This window comes from Rattus norvegicus, chromosome 1 (assembly GCF_021556685.1).
Source record: "Rattus norvegicus strain SHRSP/BbbUtx chromosome 1, alternate assembly SHRSP_T2T, whole genome shotgun sequence".
NCBI classification, from domain to species: Eukaryota; Metazoa; Chordata; class Mammalia; order Rodentia; family Muridae; genus Rattus; species Rattus norvegicus.
The window spans coordinates 95314633-95335790 of record NC_141534.1 but is presented as its reverse complement, the minus strand read 5'-3'; the positions used below and the strand labels follow the sequence as shown (position 1 = coordinate 95335790).

The 21158-nt window shown below is 49.5% G+C and overlaps 2 protein-coding genes across 2 annotated transcripts; both read right to left on the bottom strand.

The window, feature by feature from the left end:
- Nucleotides 1-396: 396 nt before the first annotated feature.
- Nucleotides 397-7929, bottom strand: Lgals4 (galectin 4). The gene is given in 10 exon segments (NM_012975.2): nt 397-610; nt 686-848; nt 1066-1154; nt 1417-1446; nt 1575-1613; nt 1719-1745; nt 3816-3956; nt 6095-6299; nt 7565-7653; nt 7875-7929. Coding segments are annotated over 10 exon segments (975 nt in total). The 5' UTR covers nt 7920-7929; the 3' UTR covers nt 397-463.
- A 3987-nt stretch (nt 7930-11916) lies between these two features.
- Ech1 (enoyl-CoA hydratase 1) lies at nt 11917-18163 on the bottom strand. Its single transcript, NM_022594.1, is given in 10 exon segments — nt 11917-12124; nt 12273-12423; nt 12659-12730; nt 12822-12892; nt 13837-13901; nt 14093-14141; nt 14224-14348; nt 17184-17272; nt 17377-17581; nt 18102-18163. Coding segments are annotated over 10 exon segments (984 nt in total). The 5' UTR covers nt 18154-18163; the 3' UTR covers nt 11917-12019.
- Nucleotides 18164-21158: the final 2995 nt, after the last annotated feature.

Sequence of the window (21158 nt, the reverse complement as noted above, 5' to 3'; positions counted from 1 at the left end):
ACACGCCTCCAATAACAGTGCAAGATAGAAGCCAGGAGACATGGGAAGAGAGGTGAATGAATCACACACACACACACACACACACTCAAACACACTCAATCATTCACATACACACTCACACACACTCACACACACTCACACACATACACACACTCACACACTCACACACTCAAACACACACTCAAACACACTCAATCATTCACATACACACACACTCACTCACACACACACTCACACACATACACACACTCACATGCACACACACTCACACATCACACATACACACACATAAACACACTCACACACACTCACATATACAATCACACACACTCACACATACAGAAACATACACACACATACACACACACACAAACACACACTCACACACGAGACCCTCTTCAACATTTTATTAGGGGATTAGATGGAACTTGGGTATCTCTCTGCTTCCTTCCCCAGGAGGAGCTCAGATCTGGACATAGGACAAGGTGATGTCGCCTTTGATCTCCAGCATGTCTACCCTTTGGAATGCTTGGAACCGATGTGAGAAGTCGAAAAGGTGCTGGCCGTTGGCAAACACCTTGAATCGATCCGTGCCGCAGCGGATTGACAGCTGTAGGGGAAAGGAAAGATGAGGTCCAGCCAGACTGGGATTTGTGGGAACCGAGAAGAGGACCCCCAGACTCACATCAAAGAACTGCCCAGCGCCAAACGGGTTGTAGGGTATCTTCCTCTCTTCGGAGCCCCAAGAGCCATTCATATAGCTGTTGCGAACCACACAATCACCTATGCGGGGGTTCATGTGAAAAGCTATGTCTCCGGTCGACCCCACCTTGAAGTTGATGATAAGGCTGAAGACAAATAAGATGTTAAATGGGGTGCAGTGTCTGAGGCTCTAAGGGAAGAAAGCTGGGACCTGAACCCTTGAGTCTGAGGGAGGAGGACTGAGGCTGAACCCCTGGGTCTGAGGGAGGAGGGCTGGGACCTGAACCCTTGGATCCGAGGGAGGAGGGCTGAGGATGAGGCCCTGGGTCTGAGGAAGATGCCCTATTCAGCCTGGGTGCTTACTTCTTGGCTGTAGGAAGTACATATCCCTTGATTATGATGGTTCTTCGGGCTGTAAGGCCCCCCTGCAGGGTCCCCACATATGGCACAGGCTGTAGAGAAAGAACATGGGGTCCCATTCAGTCTCTGATGAGGGAACCCAGACAGAAGAGCACATTTTCTTCACAGAAAGGCAGCATTTTGCCTGCAAATTGTCCCCAACCATGTCTCCTCCTGAATGCTGACCACCAGCTACGTCTTCTCCTCCCACCCCCTATAACCTCCCCCACATATAGTCCACCCTTTCTGGGCTCCCCACAGTCTCTGCTTCCTTCAACTTGCTCCCCAGAGCCGCTAGCCCTTGGAACATCATACCGGATTGAAGATCGGGGGTCCCGCCATGACCTGCGAAGGGAGAAAGGGGTACCACTGTGTAAGATTTGACACAGACCCTATCCAACATGGCTCTGTCCCTATCCCAATCCCAAATTGTCCCCATCCCTCCAGAAGCCCACCACGCCCCTCCCACTTACAGGCAGGCTGTTCATCTGTGGAGGGTTGTACCCAGCACTCTATGGGATGGACAGACAGAAGGGAAGAGTGATGAGGGGATGTGGGGTCCTTTGACTACCCCCAAACTTCTGTAGGAAACTGCCCGCCCCTTGGCAGGTACTTACAGGATAAGCTGGAATAGTCATGGTTCCCTGTGGGTACAAAGAGGGAAAGGGGTCATGGCTGGGACCATAATTCTAGACTGGGAAGTATTGAGGACAATCTCTGGGCGCCCCGCCATGTCTACGGCCCCTGCTGTATTTTCCCGCCCAGGATCAGTTTAGAAAGTGGAATTCAGGGTAAGTGGAGGCCTTGGTACTTCTTTCTAGGCCTGTGATGACCAAGGTTCTGTCACCTATCTCCAGTCACCTGCTTCACATACCCAACCCTAGAGCACCCCGAGTCACCCCAAGTTCCTGTCTACCAGTCTCTCTGTTGTCTTTGCGCACAGCTTTTCAAGTATTTTTTTTTCTCTTATGTATATGAGTACACTGTAGCTGTCTTCAGACACCAGAAGAGGGCATCAGATCCCATTACAGATGGTTGTGAGCCACCATGTGGTTACTGGGAATTGAACTCAGGGCCTCTGGAAGAGCAGCCAGTGCTCTTAACCACTGAGCCATCTCTCCAGCCCTCTCTCCTCTTTTTAATTAACTCCTATTCTGAAAGCTCTTCAGTCCGTCCATTAATCTGTCTCCCCTCCCCCCTCCCCTTCCCCCTCCCCCGCTCATACAAACACAAATGTCAGTGTGTTGATAATGTGGCTCAGGTTGGTCTCCTTGCAGTGCACTTCTACCTCAGCCTCCCTAGGTGGGGATTACAGGCAATAGCCACCACACTGGGCTAAACTCCATATTTGGATCAGCACTCCCCCGCCCCCACTCCTGTGTGGCTGTAACTTGTTCCTTCTCTCCTTTATCCGGGTGATAAATTCATCGTTGATTCATTGACTTGTTGAAGTACAGGCTGGTCATTTTTATTCTTGAAATATTTATTTACTAAGTTTTTGTGTGCGTGCCTAAGTCCACATCTGTGACCCCTGGACCCAGATCCTTCTGGTGTATTCAAAACAGGGTCTCACTACTTAGGGTTGGCTGTCCTGGGAGGCATTATGTAGACTAGGCTGGCTTTGAACTCACAGAGATCCACCTACCTCTAGTCCTCCAGCACTGGGATCAAAGGTGTGTGGCACCACCGCCAGACATTTTACCTACTCTTCACTTCCGCCTCTCCAGCCCCCAGGCTGACAGTTTTGATTTTCTGGCTTTTGTGGGTGAGTGGATTGGTATTAAAGGAACTCAGGAACTCATCCCTCACCCTGAGTTACCTTACTATAGCTGAGCCAGGCCCCCCAGGCCCTCAATGGGGCTGTAGGCAGATGCCCCACCATTAGGCAAGCTTCAGCCTGAGACGTTTGGAAGTGGTGTGCATTCGAGGCTCTCTGCAGGCTTTGTACCTGGGTGTGGCCCTTCTAGGACATTGGGTCCTATGTTTTCTTGGCATTCAGATCTAGTTCTGTTGGCCAATTTCCAAGGTGATTGCATCAGATTACACCCTGAACAGCCATATGGCAGCCATGCTAGCCCATCTGCCTGCCGACAGGTCACATGATTCCATTACGACCTGACGACAGAAACACAGCAGCGAGTCACTGTGGCTTTGCATTCCCTGGGTGACCAATGTGTTAGGTAACCTGTCCTGACTTCGTTTGCTAAACTCTTCCCACTTTATCTGCTTGCCTTTCCTTATCTCACTCTCTGACTCAGTTTACTCAGCCCTTCCTCCTCCAGGAAGCCCTCCTTGCCTGGGTCAGATCCTTCCTTTGGCTGTTCAGAACACTTTGTTAACCCTTTCCCTGAGACTAACCCTCTGCCTGAGCCTCCTTGTCTGCATCCCGACCTCTCAGCTGACTCTTTTTTTTTTTTTCCTTTTCTTTTTTTTTTTTTTTTCGGAGCTGGGGACCGAACCCAGGGCCTTGCGCTTGCTAGGCAAGCGCTCTACCACTGAGCTAAATCCCCAACCCCCCGACCTCTCTCTACCTGCACACAGCCCATGGTGGTCTTGACCATGTCTGTCTGGTCAGGTGTCTATCTTTCTGGTGGTGGACTGTCTTGGTTACCACAGGGTCCCTGGGCCCATTCACTAAAGGGACTAGGAGTGGAAGCAGAGACCTGATGAATGTGGGAATAGGTCAAGGAGACACTTGAGGAGACAGTTCATACCGGATACTGGGATGCAGCAGGTTGGCCCCCAAGGAAGTTGATTGACTGAAGTTCCAGGTCCCCATCCACTTGCAAGTGGGTGACCATCTGTAGGGGCAACCGGTGCCCATATTCGTAGAAGGGAGTTCCGTTTACCACGACCTGAAGGGCAGGGACAGGGTGTCAGACCTCAGCAACCACGGCTGGCAAAAAACTGTGGGGAAACAGAAGTGGTATTGTATTCGTTTATTTAGTGCATACTCGTGGGCGTGCGTGTTCGTATATGTGCGTGCACATTGACCTGGAGGCCAGCGGTCAGTTGTGAGTGTTGGGCCTGGGTACCATCTGTTTACCTTGGCTCTTTACTTGGGTCTCTCACGGAGCCTGGCCGTTGTCAAGTAGGCGAGGCTGCCCCACGGAGCCTCCTGTCCCTGCCTCCCTGAACTTGGATTACAGGCAATGCACCACACCCAGTTCATTATGTGGGTGGTAGGGATGAAAGTCAAGCTCACAGCCAGCACTTTACTGACTGAGCCAGTTCCCCATCCCTAAGGGATCTTTTTTTTTTTTTTTTTTTTTTTGGTTCTTTTTTTTTTTCAGAGCTGGGGACCGAACCCAGGGCCTTGCGCTTCCTAGGTAAGCGCTCTACCACTGAGCTAAATCCCCAGCCCCTAAGGGATCTTTTTGATTTGAAGTCCAATGTATTTGTTGGGTTCTAGGATCGCCTCACCAGCAGGAATCTGGGGGGGACTCAGGAAGGAGAGGTCAAACCGAAGTACAAAGTCAGCTCACAGTGGTGGGTGAGAAAGAAGGGAGACTTTAGTCAGGAAGAGTGGAATCAGGCCAGAGGGTTTATATCTGCACAAAATAACTTGGCTGTAAGGTCTGGCTCTGGCATGGTCCTGGCTGTGTGACCTCAGGTAAGTTACTTTACCTTTCTGAACTTTTATTTAAAACCTTCCATGAAATGGGGGTCGCTCCTCTCTGAGTTTGTTAAAAGGATGGCAACCGGGCCGGGTAGTCAGAGGTTTATGTCAGGCTGGAGGCTGCCTGCTGCTGTACTTTATGTCACCAGGCGTCTGATCATTGGTCCATGTGACAGACATGGATCCCGAGCCACTCCTGTGGGACTGGGACTTCCTGTATGCTAAGTGCTGGGTCTGGTGACACCAACAAGCCACTCTCAAGCTGGATGTGGTGTACAGGCCTGCAGTTTCAGCACTCAGAAGACTCAGGCAGGAGACTACCAAAGCCTGAGGACAGTTTGGACTAACAAGTGAAATCTTCAATTAAAGTTTAAAAAAAAATTGCCTAGAGGGTCGGCAAGATGACTCAAGAGCTAAAAGCTCTCTGCACGGAGTCTGACAACGTGAATTAGATCCTGGCATTCTCTGCAAAAAGTCAGGAGAGCCAAGCAAGACTTTAATTCCAGCACTCATGAGGCAGAGGCAGGTGGACCTCTATGAGTTCAAGGCCAGCCTTGTCTATAGAATGAGTTCCAGGAGAGCCGGGCCTATATAGAGAATATTTAAAGAATATAAGAAGAGAGGTTTGGGGGCTGGAGAGATGGCTCGGCGGTTAAGAGCTCCGACTGCTCTTCCAGAGGTCCTGAGTTCAATTCCCAGCAACCACATGGTGGCTCACAACCATCTGTAAAGAGATCCGATGCCCTCTTCTGGTGTATCTGAAGACAGCTACAGTGTACTTATATATACTATATGAATAAATCTAAAAAAAAAAAAAAGAGAGAGGTTTGATGCCCCAGCGTAGGGGGATGCTGGAGGGGTGGGAGTGGAAAAGGGTGTGTGGGTGGGAGAGACTCTCATAGAGACAAAGGGGAAGGGGGAGAGGGTGGATATGAGATGGGGGGTTTTTGGAGGGATAACTGGGAAGTGGGATATCATTTGAGATGTAAATGAATGGAATGATTGATAATAATAAAGAATTTAAAGAGGATACATAAAGAATACAAAATAAAAAGGCAGCTAGGGCTGCGGCTTAGTTATGAGGGCATCTGATCATCATTTTGCATCTGCCTAGTATGCCCAAGGTTCTAGAATCCATCCACCAGGGCAGCCGAGGATAAGAGTGGAAGACAGGGAGTGGGGGAGGCCGAAGGGAAGGAGGGCTGCTGGGGAGGGCTGCTGGGAGGGGGCTGCAGAGAGCTGCAGGCATGGGGGTTTCAGGGAGGGGGGCTTCAGTGAGGGAGGGCTGCAGGGGTGGGGCTTTGGGGAGGGAGAGCTGCAGGCAGGGGTGCTGCAGGCAGTGGGGCTGCAGGGAGGGACGGAGAGGGCTCAGACCTTGTAGTGCTCAGACATGACCATGAACACCAGCTCGAAGTGGTGACCCTTTTGGAAAGGCATGCTCTTCTTCTTCTCTTCCTTGCCCCACTGTCCGCTTTGCATCGTATTGAAGACCACCTTGTCCCAGCCATCAAAACGGGGGTTGAAGTGGAAAGCAATATCTGCCCCCTCATCCTGCCCCACAGCAAAGTTCACGTGGAACCTGGTGGGATATAAGGGGTGGTTCGAACTGCTGCCCGCCAGTGCATGGGGCCTTCAGTAGGGAGCCCTGACTTCATCCTGTCCTAGAGTCACCCTGCTTATGGCCACCCCTCCTCTCTACCTCTCTTTCTCATCTCCCCAGAGTCTCTTCGATGATCAGGGCAAATTGGACTCCTATCTTTCTTTTCTTGCTTTCTTCATTAGGGGAGTTGGGGGGGGGGGCGTGATGATATAGCCCAGGCTAGCCTCTTGTGATCTTCCTGCCTTAGTCTCCAAAGTGTTGGGATTACTGGTGTGCATCACCTGAGAGGGTAAGGGTCTTTGCCCCCACCCTCTCTGCTCCCAGTCCTAGGCATGGTGTGGCTAGCCTGGGCTACATAGTGAGACCACTGCCTCAGAAACAAAACAAACCAAACAAAAAAACAAAGACAATTGAGATGACACCTGAAGTTGACCTCTGGCCTCCCCCCGCCACACACACACACACACACACACACACACACACACACACACACCTGCACGCACGCACATGGACACACACACCCGCATATACACACATGTGCACACATATGCACCTACACACATGTGTGCCCCACACACACAAACACAAAGGTGGATGATACACATGGTGCTGGAGAAAGACACTTGAGGTTAACCTCTGGCTGGCACACACATGTATGCATGCATGCACACACATGTACATATGTGCTCTGAACACATATGTATACCAGGCAGAACCATGGAAAAAGCCAAGCCTTAGAGGAATCGTTCTTTTGCACACTAAAACCTGACAATCATCCCATTGTACAGATGGGAGACTGAAGTCCAGAGATGTTCAGTAGCAATCTTGAATCACACAGTGGCTGAGTACACCTCCCACGGGGGAGGGGGGAAGTGACTTCAGGGCATGGCTCTGAGCTTGTGACAAATTCATTCTCAGATCTGTCACTTCAGGGTATTGTCCCAGCCATGGGGCCTTGTCTCATAGTTACCCCTTCCTCACTTCTCTTGGCCGATCTTGATATGACCCACGCAGCCCTTAGTCTACTAGCCCTCTATTGCTGCTCCCTTCCTTCGTCTGCTTCTGAGGTTCAGGTCTCCCTGTTCATTTCTGTCCCCATAGGCCATCGGTACCCCACGAGCAACCAGAGGAACACCGCAAAGGCTGGAATCCCAGCATGTTTCAAACTGCCTGGCACCAAAGTTAGGGAAGGCGAGGGCCCCTCCCTGGGGGTGGGCGGGGAAGGAGGCTGGGGACTGTCTCACCGTCTCATGTTGTCTTTGGCTATTCCTTGGATGTAAATGGACATTCCGACACTGAGGCCACCTGGGATGGGCCTCTTGTAGGGCAGCGTCTGTAGATGGGACCAGTTGAAGAGCCTCAGAGATTGCCTGCCTGTCGCAGCCCTTTTCTCACACCCCAGAGACCCTCAGTCCCTTAAGCAGGGAAGAAGAAACTTGGGGTAATTCTAAGGATACAGATCAGTAGAAAAATACTTGCCCAGCTAGCAAAAGGAGAAAATGAGAAAATGAGGTTTTGGGGAAGAGGAGATGTGGGCTCAGGGGGACATCTCACCGGATTGTAGGTGGGCTGGTAGCCGGGTGCTGGGACATAGGCCATCTTGAGAGTCTGGACTGATAGCTTATCCTGAGAGAAGAGATGTGTGGGAAGTGGTGGCTGGCTGCTGGTGGCCCTTATACTAGAGGGAGTGGCTGACAGGGGAGAGAGTTCATGAGGTCTCTCTGGTGAGGACCTCTAGGGCACGCCCTTGCCTCCCATCTCGGCAGCAGGGATGCTGGCTCTCCTAGGGCCCAGAAAAGGAGGAAGTATTTCTGGACTTTGCCCTTGCAAGACTTTATCAGAACCATAAAACCCTGCCCCGAGGACTGTTGGCAGAGGAAGGGTGAATCAAGTGGGCAGGGCAGGGGCTCGGCCCCAGGAATGTCTGAACAGGTGGGCAATAGAGGCAGGATAAATGGCAGGTGCCTCCTGACCCCACACACTGTATAACAGGGGCTTAGAGCACACACAGCTGGGGCCACGGGTTCTGAGTTCCAGTCCTGCCATTGCCACTTCCTGGCTATGCAGAGTCCTCATCTCCTTTCTCTCTCTCTGCCCATTGGTAGTGTGGAAGAAATGGTAGTAACCACATCACGAATCTTTGAAATGAATGCAGGCAGTGGTCGGTCACACTGGGGACCCGACTCATAATCCAGCACATGGATGGCTGAGACAGGGGAATTGCTGCCAGTTTGATGCTAGCTTAGTTGGTAATGTTTTTTGTGGCCTGCAGGAAACCCTGGGTTTCATATCCAGCACTACAGAGCATGCTGCTGAGTGCCTGGGTCCAAGCTCCCCTAACCAACCAGGATGTTTCCGGATGAGCCTCCTCATTACAGTGAATTCAAGGTCAGGCCAGGCTGCCTGAGATCCTGTCCCAAAACAAATAAAAACCCAACAACAAATGAGATTTGAGTAAGAGGAGGTGTGGGCTCCTGTGGGCATCTCATGGGATTGTAGGTGGGCTGGTAGCCGGGTGCTGGGACATAGGCCATCTTGAGAGTCTGGATTGATAGCTTACCCTGAGAGAAGAGGTGAGTGGGAAGTGGTGGCTGGCTGCTGGTGGCCCTTATACAACACTTGGGAGGCAGAGGCAGAATTACTTGCATGCACAGGGGCGGCCTGGTCTACAGAACAAGACTCCGCCTTAAAAAAAAAATTTCTGGGCACAGTGACGCGGACTTCAATTCTAGCATTTAGGAGACAGAAGAAGGCAGAGTTTGAGGCTACAACCTTTGCAGCCTCAAACCGGAGAGGGGCAGCTAGGTAGCTTAACAGGGAAAAACCAAGGCTATGTAAAAAGACCCTGTCTCAGGAAAAGGAAGGAAGGAAGGAAGGAAGAAAGGAAGGAAGGAAGGAAGGAAGGAAGGAAGGAAGGAAGGAAGAAGGGGAAAAGAGAAAAGAAAAGGAAAAAAGGAAAGAGAAGCTGGGTGGTGATGGCACATGCGCCTTTAATCCCAGCACTCAGGAGGCAGAGGCAGGCAGATCTCTGAGACCAAGCGCAGCCTGGTCTACAGAGTGAGTTCCAGGACAGCCAGGGCTACACAGAGAAACCTGTCTCAAAAAAAAAGAAAAATCTAAAAAAAAAAAAAAAAAAAAAAAAAAAAGGAAAAAGGAGGAAGAGGAGGAAGAGGAGGAAGAGGAAGAGTAGTCACAGCATGAGACAGACGGTGTACGTACGCCTGTAATCTGAACATTAGGGGGATTGAGGCCAGAGGATTACTGTTGAGTTCAAGGACATCTTGGGCCACATAAAGAGACCATTTCCAAAAATCAAGATGGTGGTGGTGGTGGTGGTGGGAGAGGTCTCAGTCAGCAACGAGCTTCACATACTAATCGGAGTCCTGAGTTCAGCCCAGAGGACAGCTGGGTATGAGCACACACGGACTCCCAGCGCTGGAAGAGGCAGAGACGGGACCTCCATCCCTGGGGCCTGCTGCCTAGTCAGCCTAGCATAACTGGAGACCAGGAGGGGCCGGAGAGCTGGTTAGCAAGTAGTACTTGTTCTTGCAGAGGACCCACATCGGACGGCCCACAACCAGCTGTAACTGGTTTCCAGGGAATGCTAGGCCCTCTTCTCGCCTCTGATGGCACCAGTGATAGAGACGTGGTGTGCAGACATTGTGCTGGTTCAGTTTATGTCAACTTGACACAAGCTAGTGTCATCCGAGAGGAAGGAACCCTAGCTGGGAAAAATGTGTAAGACACAATCGTAAGCCATTTTCTCCATTAGTGCCCACCGTGGGCAGTGCCACTCCAGGGCTGCTGGTTCTAGGGAGTCTATAAGAAACCAGGCTGAGGGGTTGGGGATTTAGCTCAGTGGTAGAGCGCTTGCCTAGGAAGCGCAAGGCCCTGAGTTCGGTCCCCAGCTCCGAAAAAAAGAACCAAAAAAAAAAAAAAAAGAAAGAAAGAAAGAAAGCAGGCTGAGCAAGCCATAGGGAGCAAGCCAGTAAGCATCGCCCCTCCCTGGACTCTGCATCAGCTCCTGCCTCCAGGTTCCTACCCTGCTTGAGTTCCTGACCTCACTACCTTGGATGATGAATGGCAATGAATTTGTGAGTAAAATAATTCCCAGTCTCCCTGACTTGCTTTTGGGCATGGTGTTTTGTCACAGCAGTAAAAACCCTAACGAAGACAGACATACATGAGACTAAATACTCACATAACAAATGAAAAAGAAACTCATACCAGTCAGTGGTGACACATGCCTTTAATCCCAGCACTTGGGAGGCAGAGGCAGGCAGAGCTCTGTGAGTTTGAGGCTAGCCTGGTCTACAGAGTGAGTTCCAGGACAGCCAGGGCTACACAGAGAAACTCTGACTCAAAAAAAAAAAAAAAATCTAAAAAAAAAAAAGTCAGGGCCCGAGAGGTGGCTCGGCAGTTAAGAGCCCTTCTAAAAGACCTGGGTTGTATCCCAGACCCATTGAGAAAATAAGATTATAAAACAAAAGCCAAACAGGGTTGGGGGGGTCCGGAGGTGGAGGCACACATGCGGACACTCAGGCAAAAACCCAAGGTGCAGTTAAAATAGAAGCAAAAAGGAAAGGGCAGGCTGGGCTAGAGTGCAGAGGTCTCCACTTGCCTGACATGTCTGGGGTCCTGGGGTCCAACCCCACCAATGCAAGGAAGGAAGGAGCAAGAGGCTCCCCAAGTTAATAAATGTCTACCACATGACTCCATATTCGGTGTACAGAAAACACTGAGTAAATGTTTGATCTCTTATACACTCATTCCAAACATAAGTCATGGATAAGAAAACAAACACAGGGGGAAAAAAACCAACTGGCCAGATGTGGTGATGCACATCTGCAAATAGGAGTCCAGGGTCATTCTCAGCTACACACCGAGTTCCAGGTCAGACTTGTCTGCATGAGACTGTATCTAAAAATAAAATCATATTAAAGGGGGAGCTGGGGAGGGGCGGCTAGGTGGCTGGCTTAACAGGTAAAGAAGACACTTGCCACCAAGTTTAACCCAATGACCCATGTGGTGGAAAGAGAACCAACTTTCTCACAAACACACACACACACACACACACACACACACACCACACGGGCTTGTATGCATGAGACTGTGTCTAAAAATAACCTTAGGGGGAGAGGGGCGGATAAGTGGCTAAACGGGTAAAGGCTCTCGCCACCAAGTTCAAGCCAAAGATCTATGTGGTGGTGGAAAGAGAACGAGCTCTCTCCCAAACACACACACTAAAAAGGAACAAAACCTGACTTATCTGAGAGGGGCTGTAGAGATGGCAAAGGGGTCAATTAAGAGCGCTTACTGCTCTTGGAAGGAAAGAAAAAGGAGAACGAAATGAACTGATTGGCTCGGGATTGGTAGCAGTGAAGTCAGCTCAACTCTACGGCCCTACTGTGCTATGCAGTGACACAGCTCACACAAGGACAGGCACAGGGAACAGATGTTCCTTTCAGCCTTTGGCCAACTCTGTTCCTCGAACACTTCCTCTTGACCCGGCCTCCCTGCCTTCTCAGCTGCCCTCCCTGGAGCCAGAGCCTCTGAGCCCCACCCACTGCAGTAAAGACACCCGGCTCTGTACAAACTTTATTGTTCACAGTGGAGATAAGGCCCCGGGAACTGAAGAACTAAGTCATAAAGTTATACACCGGGAGGAGGCACTGAGGGGACCAGGGTCAGGAAGGCACTCAGAGCTTGGAGAAGGTGATGCTTTTTGAGTCCTTCTTCTCCATGGCTGCCTGGACTGACTTGATGATGTCCTGGGTCTGCAGCATGCTCATGTTCCAAGTGGCCTAGATCAAGGGTGTGGGAAAGACCGGCAGGGCACCAATCAGAAGTGCGCGCGTGCGCAGATTCCCCTCCTCCGCGCCCCCCGCCCCCGCCAAACAGCTGATCACTGCAGACAAGGATGAGCCATAATTGGTGTAGGCAGGGCCTTACCATATAGTCAAGGCTCTCGTCCACAGAATGGTCTCGGGAGTAGATTAAATTGATTTTTGACCCCTGCACAGCCACAGGGCTCTTGCTGGAAATATCGGCCGCCAGGGCAAAGGCTGCATTCAGCATGACGTCCTTATCTGGGAACACGCGGCTGCCAGGGAAGGATTAGGTGAGGGGGACATCCTCCCCATGCCTTGTGGATGACCAGGTGGCCTCCCAGAGAAAAATGGAAAACCCCAACCAAAAGGCTGAAACATATCGTGAGGCTCGGAGGAAGAAACGGGCACTCCAGCAATGCCATCTGGTATCTGGAGTGAGGATACAGGGCACCATAGAACCCCAACTTGGCTTGGATGGCCCTGTGTACTTCCTTGCCATCAGCCTACCTGACCAGCCCACTGTCCAGGGCCTCGTCAGCCATCATCTTGCGGGCGGTGAAGGTCAGCTCGTTGACCAGGCTGTAGAATAGGGAGAGCAGGTCAGAAGACCCTGTCATCCTGGGTCTGGGAGGGGCTGGGCTGACCCCTCCTCCCGGGTTACCCCTCTCACCTCCGGTTCCCAATGACCTTGGGCAGTCGCTGCAGCGTTCCTACATCAGCAGCCAGGCCCACATCCACCTCCTAGAGGGAAACACTTAGCAGTGTTTGCCTGTTGCTTCCCATACGAGCTCCCACGAGAGCTCCAGGCATTACTCATTGCCTAAGCACCCTCCAGCTCAGACAATCTCAAGATACGCTTGCCACCTGGCCCTCCAGCCTGCTCACAAGGCCCTTTCCAGAACCCTGGGCTCCATTCCACCGCCTACCCTCTTCAGCAGAGCCTGTGGCAGTCCCAGCTCCATCTCTATGTACAGACCACTAGGTCATTCATGAGAGTGCCCATGACGGCATCCTGTACAAATAAGCTTACCTCCCGCTTTGGTGCTGGGCAGAGGCAGCTCAGAGCTTTCTCTCCCTCATGCCCACCTTTCTGACTCGGTCTCCCTATGTGGCTCAGGTTGGACTGTGTGGTGGCTAGTGCTTGCACACCTAACAGTGTCTGGAGACCAGCCTCTGTGCATGCCTGTGAGGTGCTGCCTTGACTGCATTCATTGGTGCATCTGCATGGGTGAGATTGTGGGGGTAGAGGGGGTGGAGTACCAGCCTTCACTGATCTCTTCTGACCGCAGAGTGATGTGACCAGGTGCTTTAAGGTCCTGCTGCCCTGACGCCACGCACCCCTCCCTATGATGGACTGACTATACCTCAAACCCTGGGCTTCAGTAAAACCCTTCTCTGATAAGTTGTCTTTTCAAGTATTTGATCATAGTGACAGGAAAAACAGTCCTAGTGCTCACTACTCACGCAATAGCCCAGGCTATCCCAGCCTCTCAGGTGCTGAGACTACAAGCGGTGCCTCTCTGTGCCTGCCTTGGTCTGGATGTATTTGATTTGACGGACCTTCTTCCAGGAAGCCCTCAGAACCCGCAGCCTTGGTCCACACTGTCTCTGCTCTGCGCTAGCCTGAGGCTGCCTAGCACTATGGGGGTTCCAGAGAGTAGGAGCTCAGGAGACGTCCGTCTTACCTTGACTTGGAAGAAAGCATCCTGAGTGCAGTAGCGAATGTCACAGGCAGAAATAAGATCCACGCCTAGGAGGAAAAGGCCAGGGACAATAAATGATGATGATAGGAACCAATCCGTCCTCCCAAAACACGGGAACAAGTCTGATTAGCACCAGCTGAGCTGGGGCCACTGGCAGGAGTGGTGGGGGTAGCAGCCTCACCACAGGTTGGACCCTGAGGGGTGGCCCCTGAGGGGTGGTGGATGGCTACAGACTAACCTCCACCAATGCAGCCTCCGTGAATTGCGGCGATCACCGGCTTGGGGCACTGGAATGGAAAAGGAGAGCTGTCATCAAAGTTGGCAGAGAAGGGGTAGGCAGAAGGGATGCTGCCCAGCTCTAAGAGTCACCTTCTCAATGACAGTGAAAGTCTTTTGGTATCGGCTGATGAGGTCTCGGAGGTACCAGGCTATGCGGGCCACATCGTCTCCTGGGGGCTGCAGGATGTCTGATGCCATGTCCATGAGGTCAATACCTGGTGAGAAGGGGATGAGAGGCCCCACTCAGAACCCAGAAGCTGTGGATCCAAACGAAACATCACTACAGCAGAAAAGAAACTCGCAAAGGTCTAGGGGGTATCAGGGATTTCCTATCAGGCAATATATATATATATATATATATATATATATATATATATATATATATATATATATATATATATATTTGCTTAAGACAAGGTTTCCCTGTGTAGCCTAGGCTAACCTCAATCTACAGAGTCTCCAGTCTCAGCCTCCCCAGTGCTGGGAATATTGGCATTCCTAAGACTAGCTATAGACTTTTTCAATCAGACATTCTCCATGAATGGTGGGTTTTTTTGTTTGTTTGTTTTTTTCTTTCTTTCTTTTTTTTTTCTTTTTCTTTTCTTTTTGTCAGAGCTGGGGACCGAACCCAGGGCCTTGTGCTTGCTAGGCAAGTGCTCTACCACTGAGCTAAATCCCCAACCCCCATTCTCCATGAATGGTAAGCTGTTCCCACACATAGCTGGGGGAGCCTGTGAACCCTTGTCTCCCAATCCATGCAGAATAAATGTAAAAGTCTTAGCTGGTCTGTAGCTGTGGTGGAGCCCCTACCCAGAATCTCCCACTGCCCAGCCTGTGGTGGTGGAGGCCTAGAATACAGAAGCCCTGTATTTGAATAACACATCTTCAATGTGTTTTTTAAAAAAACAAAACAATCTAAATAAAAATAAACAGAATGCCTGGCTTGGTGTTCCAAGCCTTTCATCCCAGCACTCAGGAGGCAGAGGTAGGTGGACCTCTGTGTGTTCGAGGCCAGTCTGGTCTACAGAGCAAGTTCTAGGACAGCCAGAGCTACTCAGAAAAACCCAGGCTTGAAGAACCAATAATAGTAAAAGTAATAACAACAATAATTTAATAATAAATTATTAAAAAGAAAAACACGGGACATCAATCTTGGGCTGGTGCCTTCATCCATGTGCATGCACGTGCAAATGCACTCACAGACATGTGCAAAAATGTTAAAAAAAAAATAAGAAGTAGGCAGGACAGCAGGTCAAGGCAGGAGGATCTAGAAAGTCAAGGCCAGCCTGGGCTACATTAAGGCCTCATCACAAAGAACCAACTAGAAATCTGAAGACTCCAAAAAAACAAAAAACCTCAAATTAAAAAAAAAAATCACTGGCTAGGGGCTGGAGAGAGGATGGCTCAGTGGTTAAGAGCACCAGTTGCTCTTCCAGAGGATCTGGGTTCAATCCCCAGCACCTACGTAGCAGCTCACAACTATCTGTAGCTACAGTTCCAGGGGATCTGATGCCCTCACACAGGCACATAAAACACCAATGCACATAAAATTAAAAACAAAAATCAAAAACATGGGGTGGGTTTCACAGCAGAACAGAGACTCGGGAAACAAGCCATGCTAACAAATGGAGACAGAGTCAGGGGTCAAAGAGGAAAAAGGGCAGGGGGGTAACTTCCACGTGTGTAGGGGTATAAGCAGAAGTCAGCGCCGTGTGCTGATCATTGCGGGAAAACCTGTGCATGTAACACACTTGGCTGACACCTCTGTAGACTTTGAGAGTCCCAGAGTCTCATTCAAGGTTACAGATCTACTGTGGCAATCCAACTTCAGTATCCTATCAGGTTCTGTCCAGTTATATTTGAATTTGTGGTGGGGAGGGAATTCTGTGTTTTGTGCCAACGCCTGAGTACACACACTGGTGAATGTTTTAAATTAGACTTTAAAAAAAAACAACAAAAAACGTTGAGCATGGTGGCGCAAGCACTTAATCCCAGTGGTCAGGAAGCAGTGGCAGACAGATCTCTGAGTTCAAGGCCAGCCTGAACTTGGTCTACAGATGGAGTTCCTAGACAGCCAAGATTACACAGAGAAACCCTGTCTCAGAAAACAAGACAAACAAAACCCACTGAGGGACAACGAAAGCCCGTGTACTCTTAGAGCAGACAGGCTTTGAATTCCAGCCACCATGTCAGACTAATCACAGCCCACCTGTTACTCCAGCCCTAGGAGGATCTGACCTCTCTGACTTCTGTGGGTACCTGCACTCATGTGTATAGAAATGGTCACATGGATACAGACACATAGTTAAAAGTAATAAATCTTAAAACAAAAACTCTCATTGAGAACCACTACGGGGCCAGCAAGATGGCTCAGCAGGAAAAGGTGTTTAAAGGCTTGCAGCCAATCAGGGCTGGGCAACCAGCAGAGTTTAATCATGGGGAAGGAAGAGAACCAACTCCCAAAAGTTGTCATCTGACTATTGCACATGTGTGCATGTATATGCAAATAAAATAAAAGTAATTGTTTTCTTCTTGGTTTTTCTAGACAGGATCTCTAAATGTAGCCCTGGCTGTCTTGGATATGGCTTCGTAGTCCAGGGTGGCCTTGAACTCATAATAGAGATCCACTTGCTCTACCTCTCCAGTTCTGGGATTAAAGGCACATGCCACCAGCCTGGTATTTTTGTTTCCTTCTAGAAACAAAAGGAGGAGGCCAAAGCATTGAGACATGTTTGTAAACCCAGCATTTAACATTTAAGAAGCTGAGGGAAGGGGGTTGGGGATTTAGCTCAGTGGTAGAGCGCTTGCCTAGCAAGCACAAGGCCCTGGGTTCGGTCCCCAACTCCGAAAAAAAGAAAAAAAAAAAAAAAGAAGCTGAGGGAGGAAGATTACTTCAACTTCTAGAGTAGCCTAGTCTAAATAGAGTGCCGGGCCAGCCAGGGGAGAAAAAAAAAAAGGCAAAAAGCAAGAGTAAGGGAATAATATCCGCAAAGAAAAACAGCAGCATGGCTGCGCCACAAGGACGAGGGGGCCAGCAGGGAGAGAAGTACCTGAAGTGAACATCTTTCCTGCACCAGAGACCACAACAGCCCGACAGTCGGAGTCTTTAGATATCTTTTGGAAGCATTCCACCAACTCCCTGCAAAGGCACAAGAAGTAAAGGGTTATCTGGAATGGGAAGCCTCTATCCCTGCCCACCTCTGCCTACTCTAGCAGATAGGCTTATGGGTTTGCAGGCCAGACCTCCAGAAAGCCCTGTTCATGGCATTCCTCTTCTCCGGCCGGTTTAGTTGTACATGCAGAACATGCTTCTGGGCAGATGTTACTTGAATAGACTCGTAGTTGTGGTCTGAGACTTCCTCAGGGATTCTTTTGGACGCCTCTTGTGCAGAGGAGCTCAGAGATCGAAGGCTGACGTTGAAGTACAGCTGGCGGGTACCTCTCAGCTCTGAGGAGAGAAGGAAGAGCCTAAAATGGGACACTTTAACAGAGTATGCTCCTATTGACTGCAGCACAAGCTACTTAGAGGCACTGGCATGACCAGACATAGCTTTTAAGATTGGGGTATGCAAGGTGGTGCACACGCTTTATCCCGGCATTTGGGAAGCAGAGGCAGTCCGATCTGAGTTCGAGGCCAGCCTGGTCTGCTGAGAGAGTTCCAGGATAGCCAGGGCTACACAGAGAAACCCTGTCTTGAAAAAACAAAACCAAACCAAACCAAAAAAGATTAGGATGTTGCTTATGAGTGGTTTCAGTCTGAGACTATGTTGGACCCTTGTTTGTGGAAATGACCCAAGCTTGGGGACAAAGAATGCAGGTTGGAAGACAAACCTAAAAAAATTTATACTTTCATTAAACTACACAGGGACTCCTGAGTTTAAAGTGACCCGGGTAGACTTCCCGTCTTATTGCCGCTATAACGAGCGATGACACAACAACGGGCCCCCACGGATTAAGAGGTAACTCACGCTGCATCAGCAGGCCGAGGAGTTTGCTGGAAACTGTCATCGCGGTAGCCATCTCTGGAGCTCTGACGCTGCGAGACCTTCTACCGAAGAAAAACACAGGGGGCGGGCACAAATGTTCGCCATGTTGGTCAAGGGCACAGAAGCCACCGCAGCCACCGCCCTTTAGCAGCGAGGCTCCACCTAGTTCGCCATCTTTACTAAGGGCAAACGAAAATAGCACTCCCTCCTGTCTCATGTGCTTAAGACGTTTAAACCTTTGGCCCAGTGGGAAGCTTGCCTGAGAAAATATTTCACAGTGCTGTTGGAAAATTGTGTATAAAGTTCATCACAACGCTGCGTTGGAACAACAAAAATACAGACAACTGAAATAGTCAAGGACTTAATGGCAGCAGCTTAGCAATCTACAGTCCTTGCCAGGATATGGCACAAAAAAGTTGCTAGGATACAGACTGGCCAGAATCAAGCAGTTTTTATTCCCTTACTGCCAGAAGGAGGTACTTAAGAAGTTGGCTTCTGGACCGGGGAAGTTACTGATTCAAGGTTACGGGACATTTATAAATGCGTAGGCAGGAAGGAGTAAATGGCTCTAACGCCCACTCTGTTGTGGTGCGAGGGGACTGAGGCAGCATGCATAGGCAAGCACTTAACACCGAACATATCCTAGCCTCTTCTCCCTTTTTTATATAAGTTCTATATAAAACCAGGGTTGGCCTGGAACTTGCGAGGATCCTCCTCCTTCTGCCTCCTGAGAAGGGCTAGTACGTGTCATCATACCTGGCAACATTGGCTTTGAAAAGAACCCAAGGAAGTTCAAAACGAAGCCTCATACCTTTAATCCTAGCACTCAAGAGACAGGCAGGTGGCAGATCTCTGTGAGCTGAAGACAAGCCTCTTCTACATAGCAGAGAGACCCTGTCTCAAAAACAAACAACAAAACAAAAACAAAAAAAACCAAAAAACAGAAAAACACAACAAAACAAAAAACTAAATAAATAAAAATTAGAAATAAAAATGCGTTTCTAGACAGGGTTTCTGTGTAGTAGCTCTATCATGGAACTCTGTAGATCAGGCTGGCCTTGAATTTATAGAGATCTGCTTCTGCCTCGCCAGTGCTGATATTAAAGGCATGTGTCACCACCACCACCTGGCAAAAGGCTATATTTTAAAAACAGACAGACGTTAAAAAAAAAAAAAAGCCTGAAAAAGTATTACCCAAGAGCATAAAATACCGTCTACATGTGCTCCTTAGGGAGGTGTTTACCAAGAGGGTGAACAGATGTCTCTGGGCCAGTGGGACAATAGGGGCTGTCTGCTATCCAGACTTAGAGCTGCGGTAAGCAGATTTTTTTCCCCCACAAGAGACAGATTAGCAACTACCAGGAGTAATGCTTTTTTATCCTGTATTTATTGGAAAACTGAAAATTCTATACAGAGACCAAAAGATGATTGGAAAGGACACCCTGATACAGCTATGGAATTAGGGAGGAGATCGTTGCCTCTTATCAACACAAAGGCTGCAACATTAGGTCCAAAAGAAACCCTGGGACAAATAGCTAACTGTGCTGTTATTAGCAAACCAAAGCACCAGCTGGCTCAGTCCACAGGGTATGTCTCAGCCAGCCCCCTACCCTAAACTCCAGCTTCTGGGAACCCCTTCCAGTTTCTGACTCCTATATATAACCCTGACATTTTGACCATGTTAGCTCTTGGTCCTCTCCTCCCTGACTTGCAACTCCCTTCCTGAAACTCCCTACTGTTCAGTTTCTTTCTTTCCCTGCTCTGGACCCTTCCAGATGCCTTTGTCTCCACCCTTCCTTCTATGTACAAAACCTCAGCCACACCTTGGAGTGGTCATGTCTTCCTTTTATTCAGTCAGATGTGCATCATTTGACTGGTATAAAAAAAGTAATTGTGGGGTTCGGTCCCCAGCTCCGGAAAAAAAAAAAAAGAAAAAAAGTAATTGTGGGTGGTAAACATGGAGTGTACATACATCTATCAATCAAATTGCCAACAGAAAATGAATTTGATAAACTCTTTGAATCTCCGTTTTGCAGCAAACTGGGGTTTGAACTTCATATGCTTAAATGCCACCCACTCAGGCTCTCCAGGACATTGTCACTAGTGTGGCCTGCTCCCCCTCCTCCCTCCAGGACTTTAACCTTTGCTCCACACCTAGGCTTTGCTTCTACTGAAGCCTTCCATCTAAATCCCAGGACTACCCACCTCATACAAAACAGTTTGCATCCTTCCACCCCACTGTACCCCCTCAGGATCAATGTGAGGAAGACCTGGAAGTTATTTTCAGGACCAGGTAAGTAAACCACAACACACCTCAACAATGATACTCTTCACACTCGGTCCAAGACCCAGCTGTCACTTGTCATACAGAACAGTGTCAGACCAGCCTTTTTTCTTCCTAGTTTAAGATCAACTGTATCTGAGTACTCTTTTTTTTTCTTTTTTTCGGAGCTGGGGACCGAACCCAGGGCCTTGCGCTTGCTAGGCAAGCGCTCTACCCCTGAGCTAAATCCCCAACCCCCTGAGTACTTTTTCCATGTACCTCTGCATGCCAAAAGAGGGCATCAGATTCCATTAGAGTTTGGCAGCCATTTTGCTGTGCAGCAGTATACTGTTGCAGAGATCAGTCAGTCTCAAGCCACTCACTTCAGAGATAAGCAGCTGGACTACAGGAGAGCACAATAGTGTTCCAACTCCATATTTTTTTCAAGACAGGTTTTCTCTGTGTAAGTCTGGCTGTCCTGAAACTCAGATCTGCCTGTTTGTGCCTCCCAAGTGCCGGGATTAAAGGTGTGCATTATCATGGTTAGTCCACTTAGTTCAACTGTATCTAGGTACTTGCAGGAGCTTGTGGACTCGATACAAAACTAGGACTACCTGAAGACCAGGGATGAACTCACCAAGTCAGCACCTCACTACTGAGCTATCACCACTGTTTCAATCACTACCCAGACCACGAACCTGGCTTGGGCCTCGCCTTCAAGATCCTGTTCCTATCAAGGCTGGGCTCACCACTCTTCGGAATGCTAAGTGGGAGAG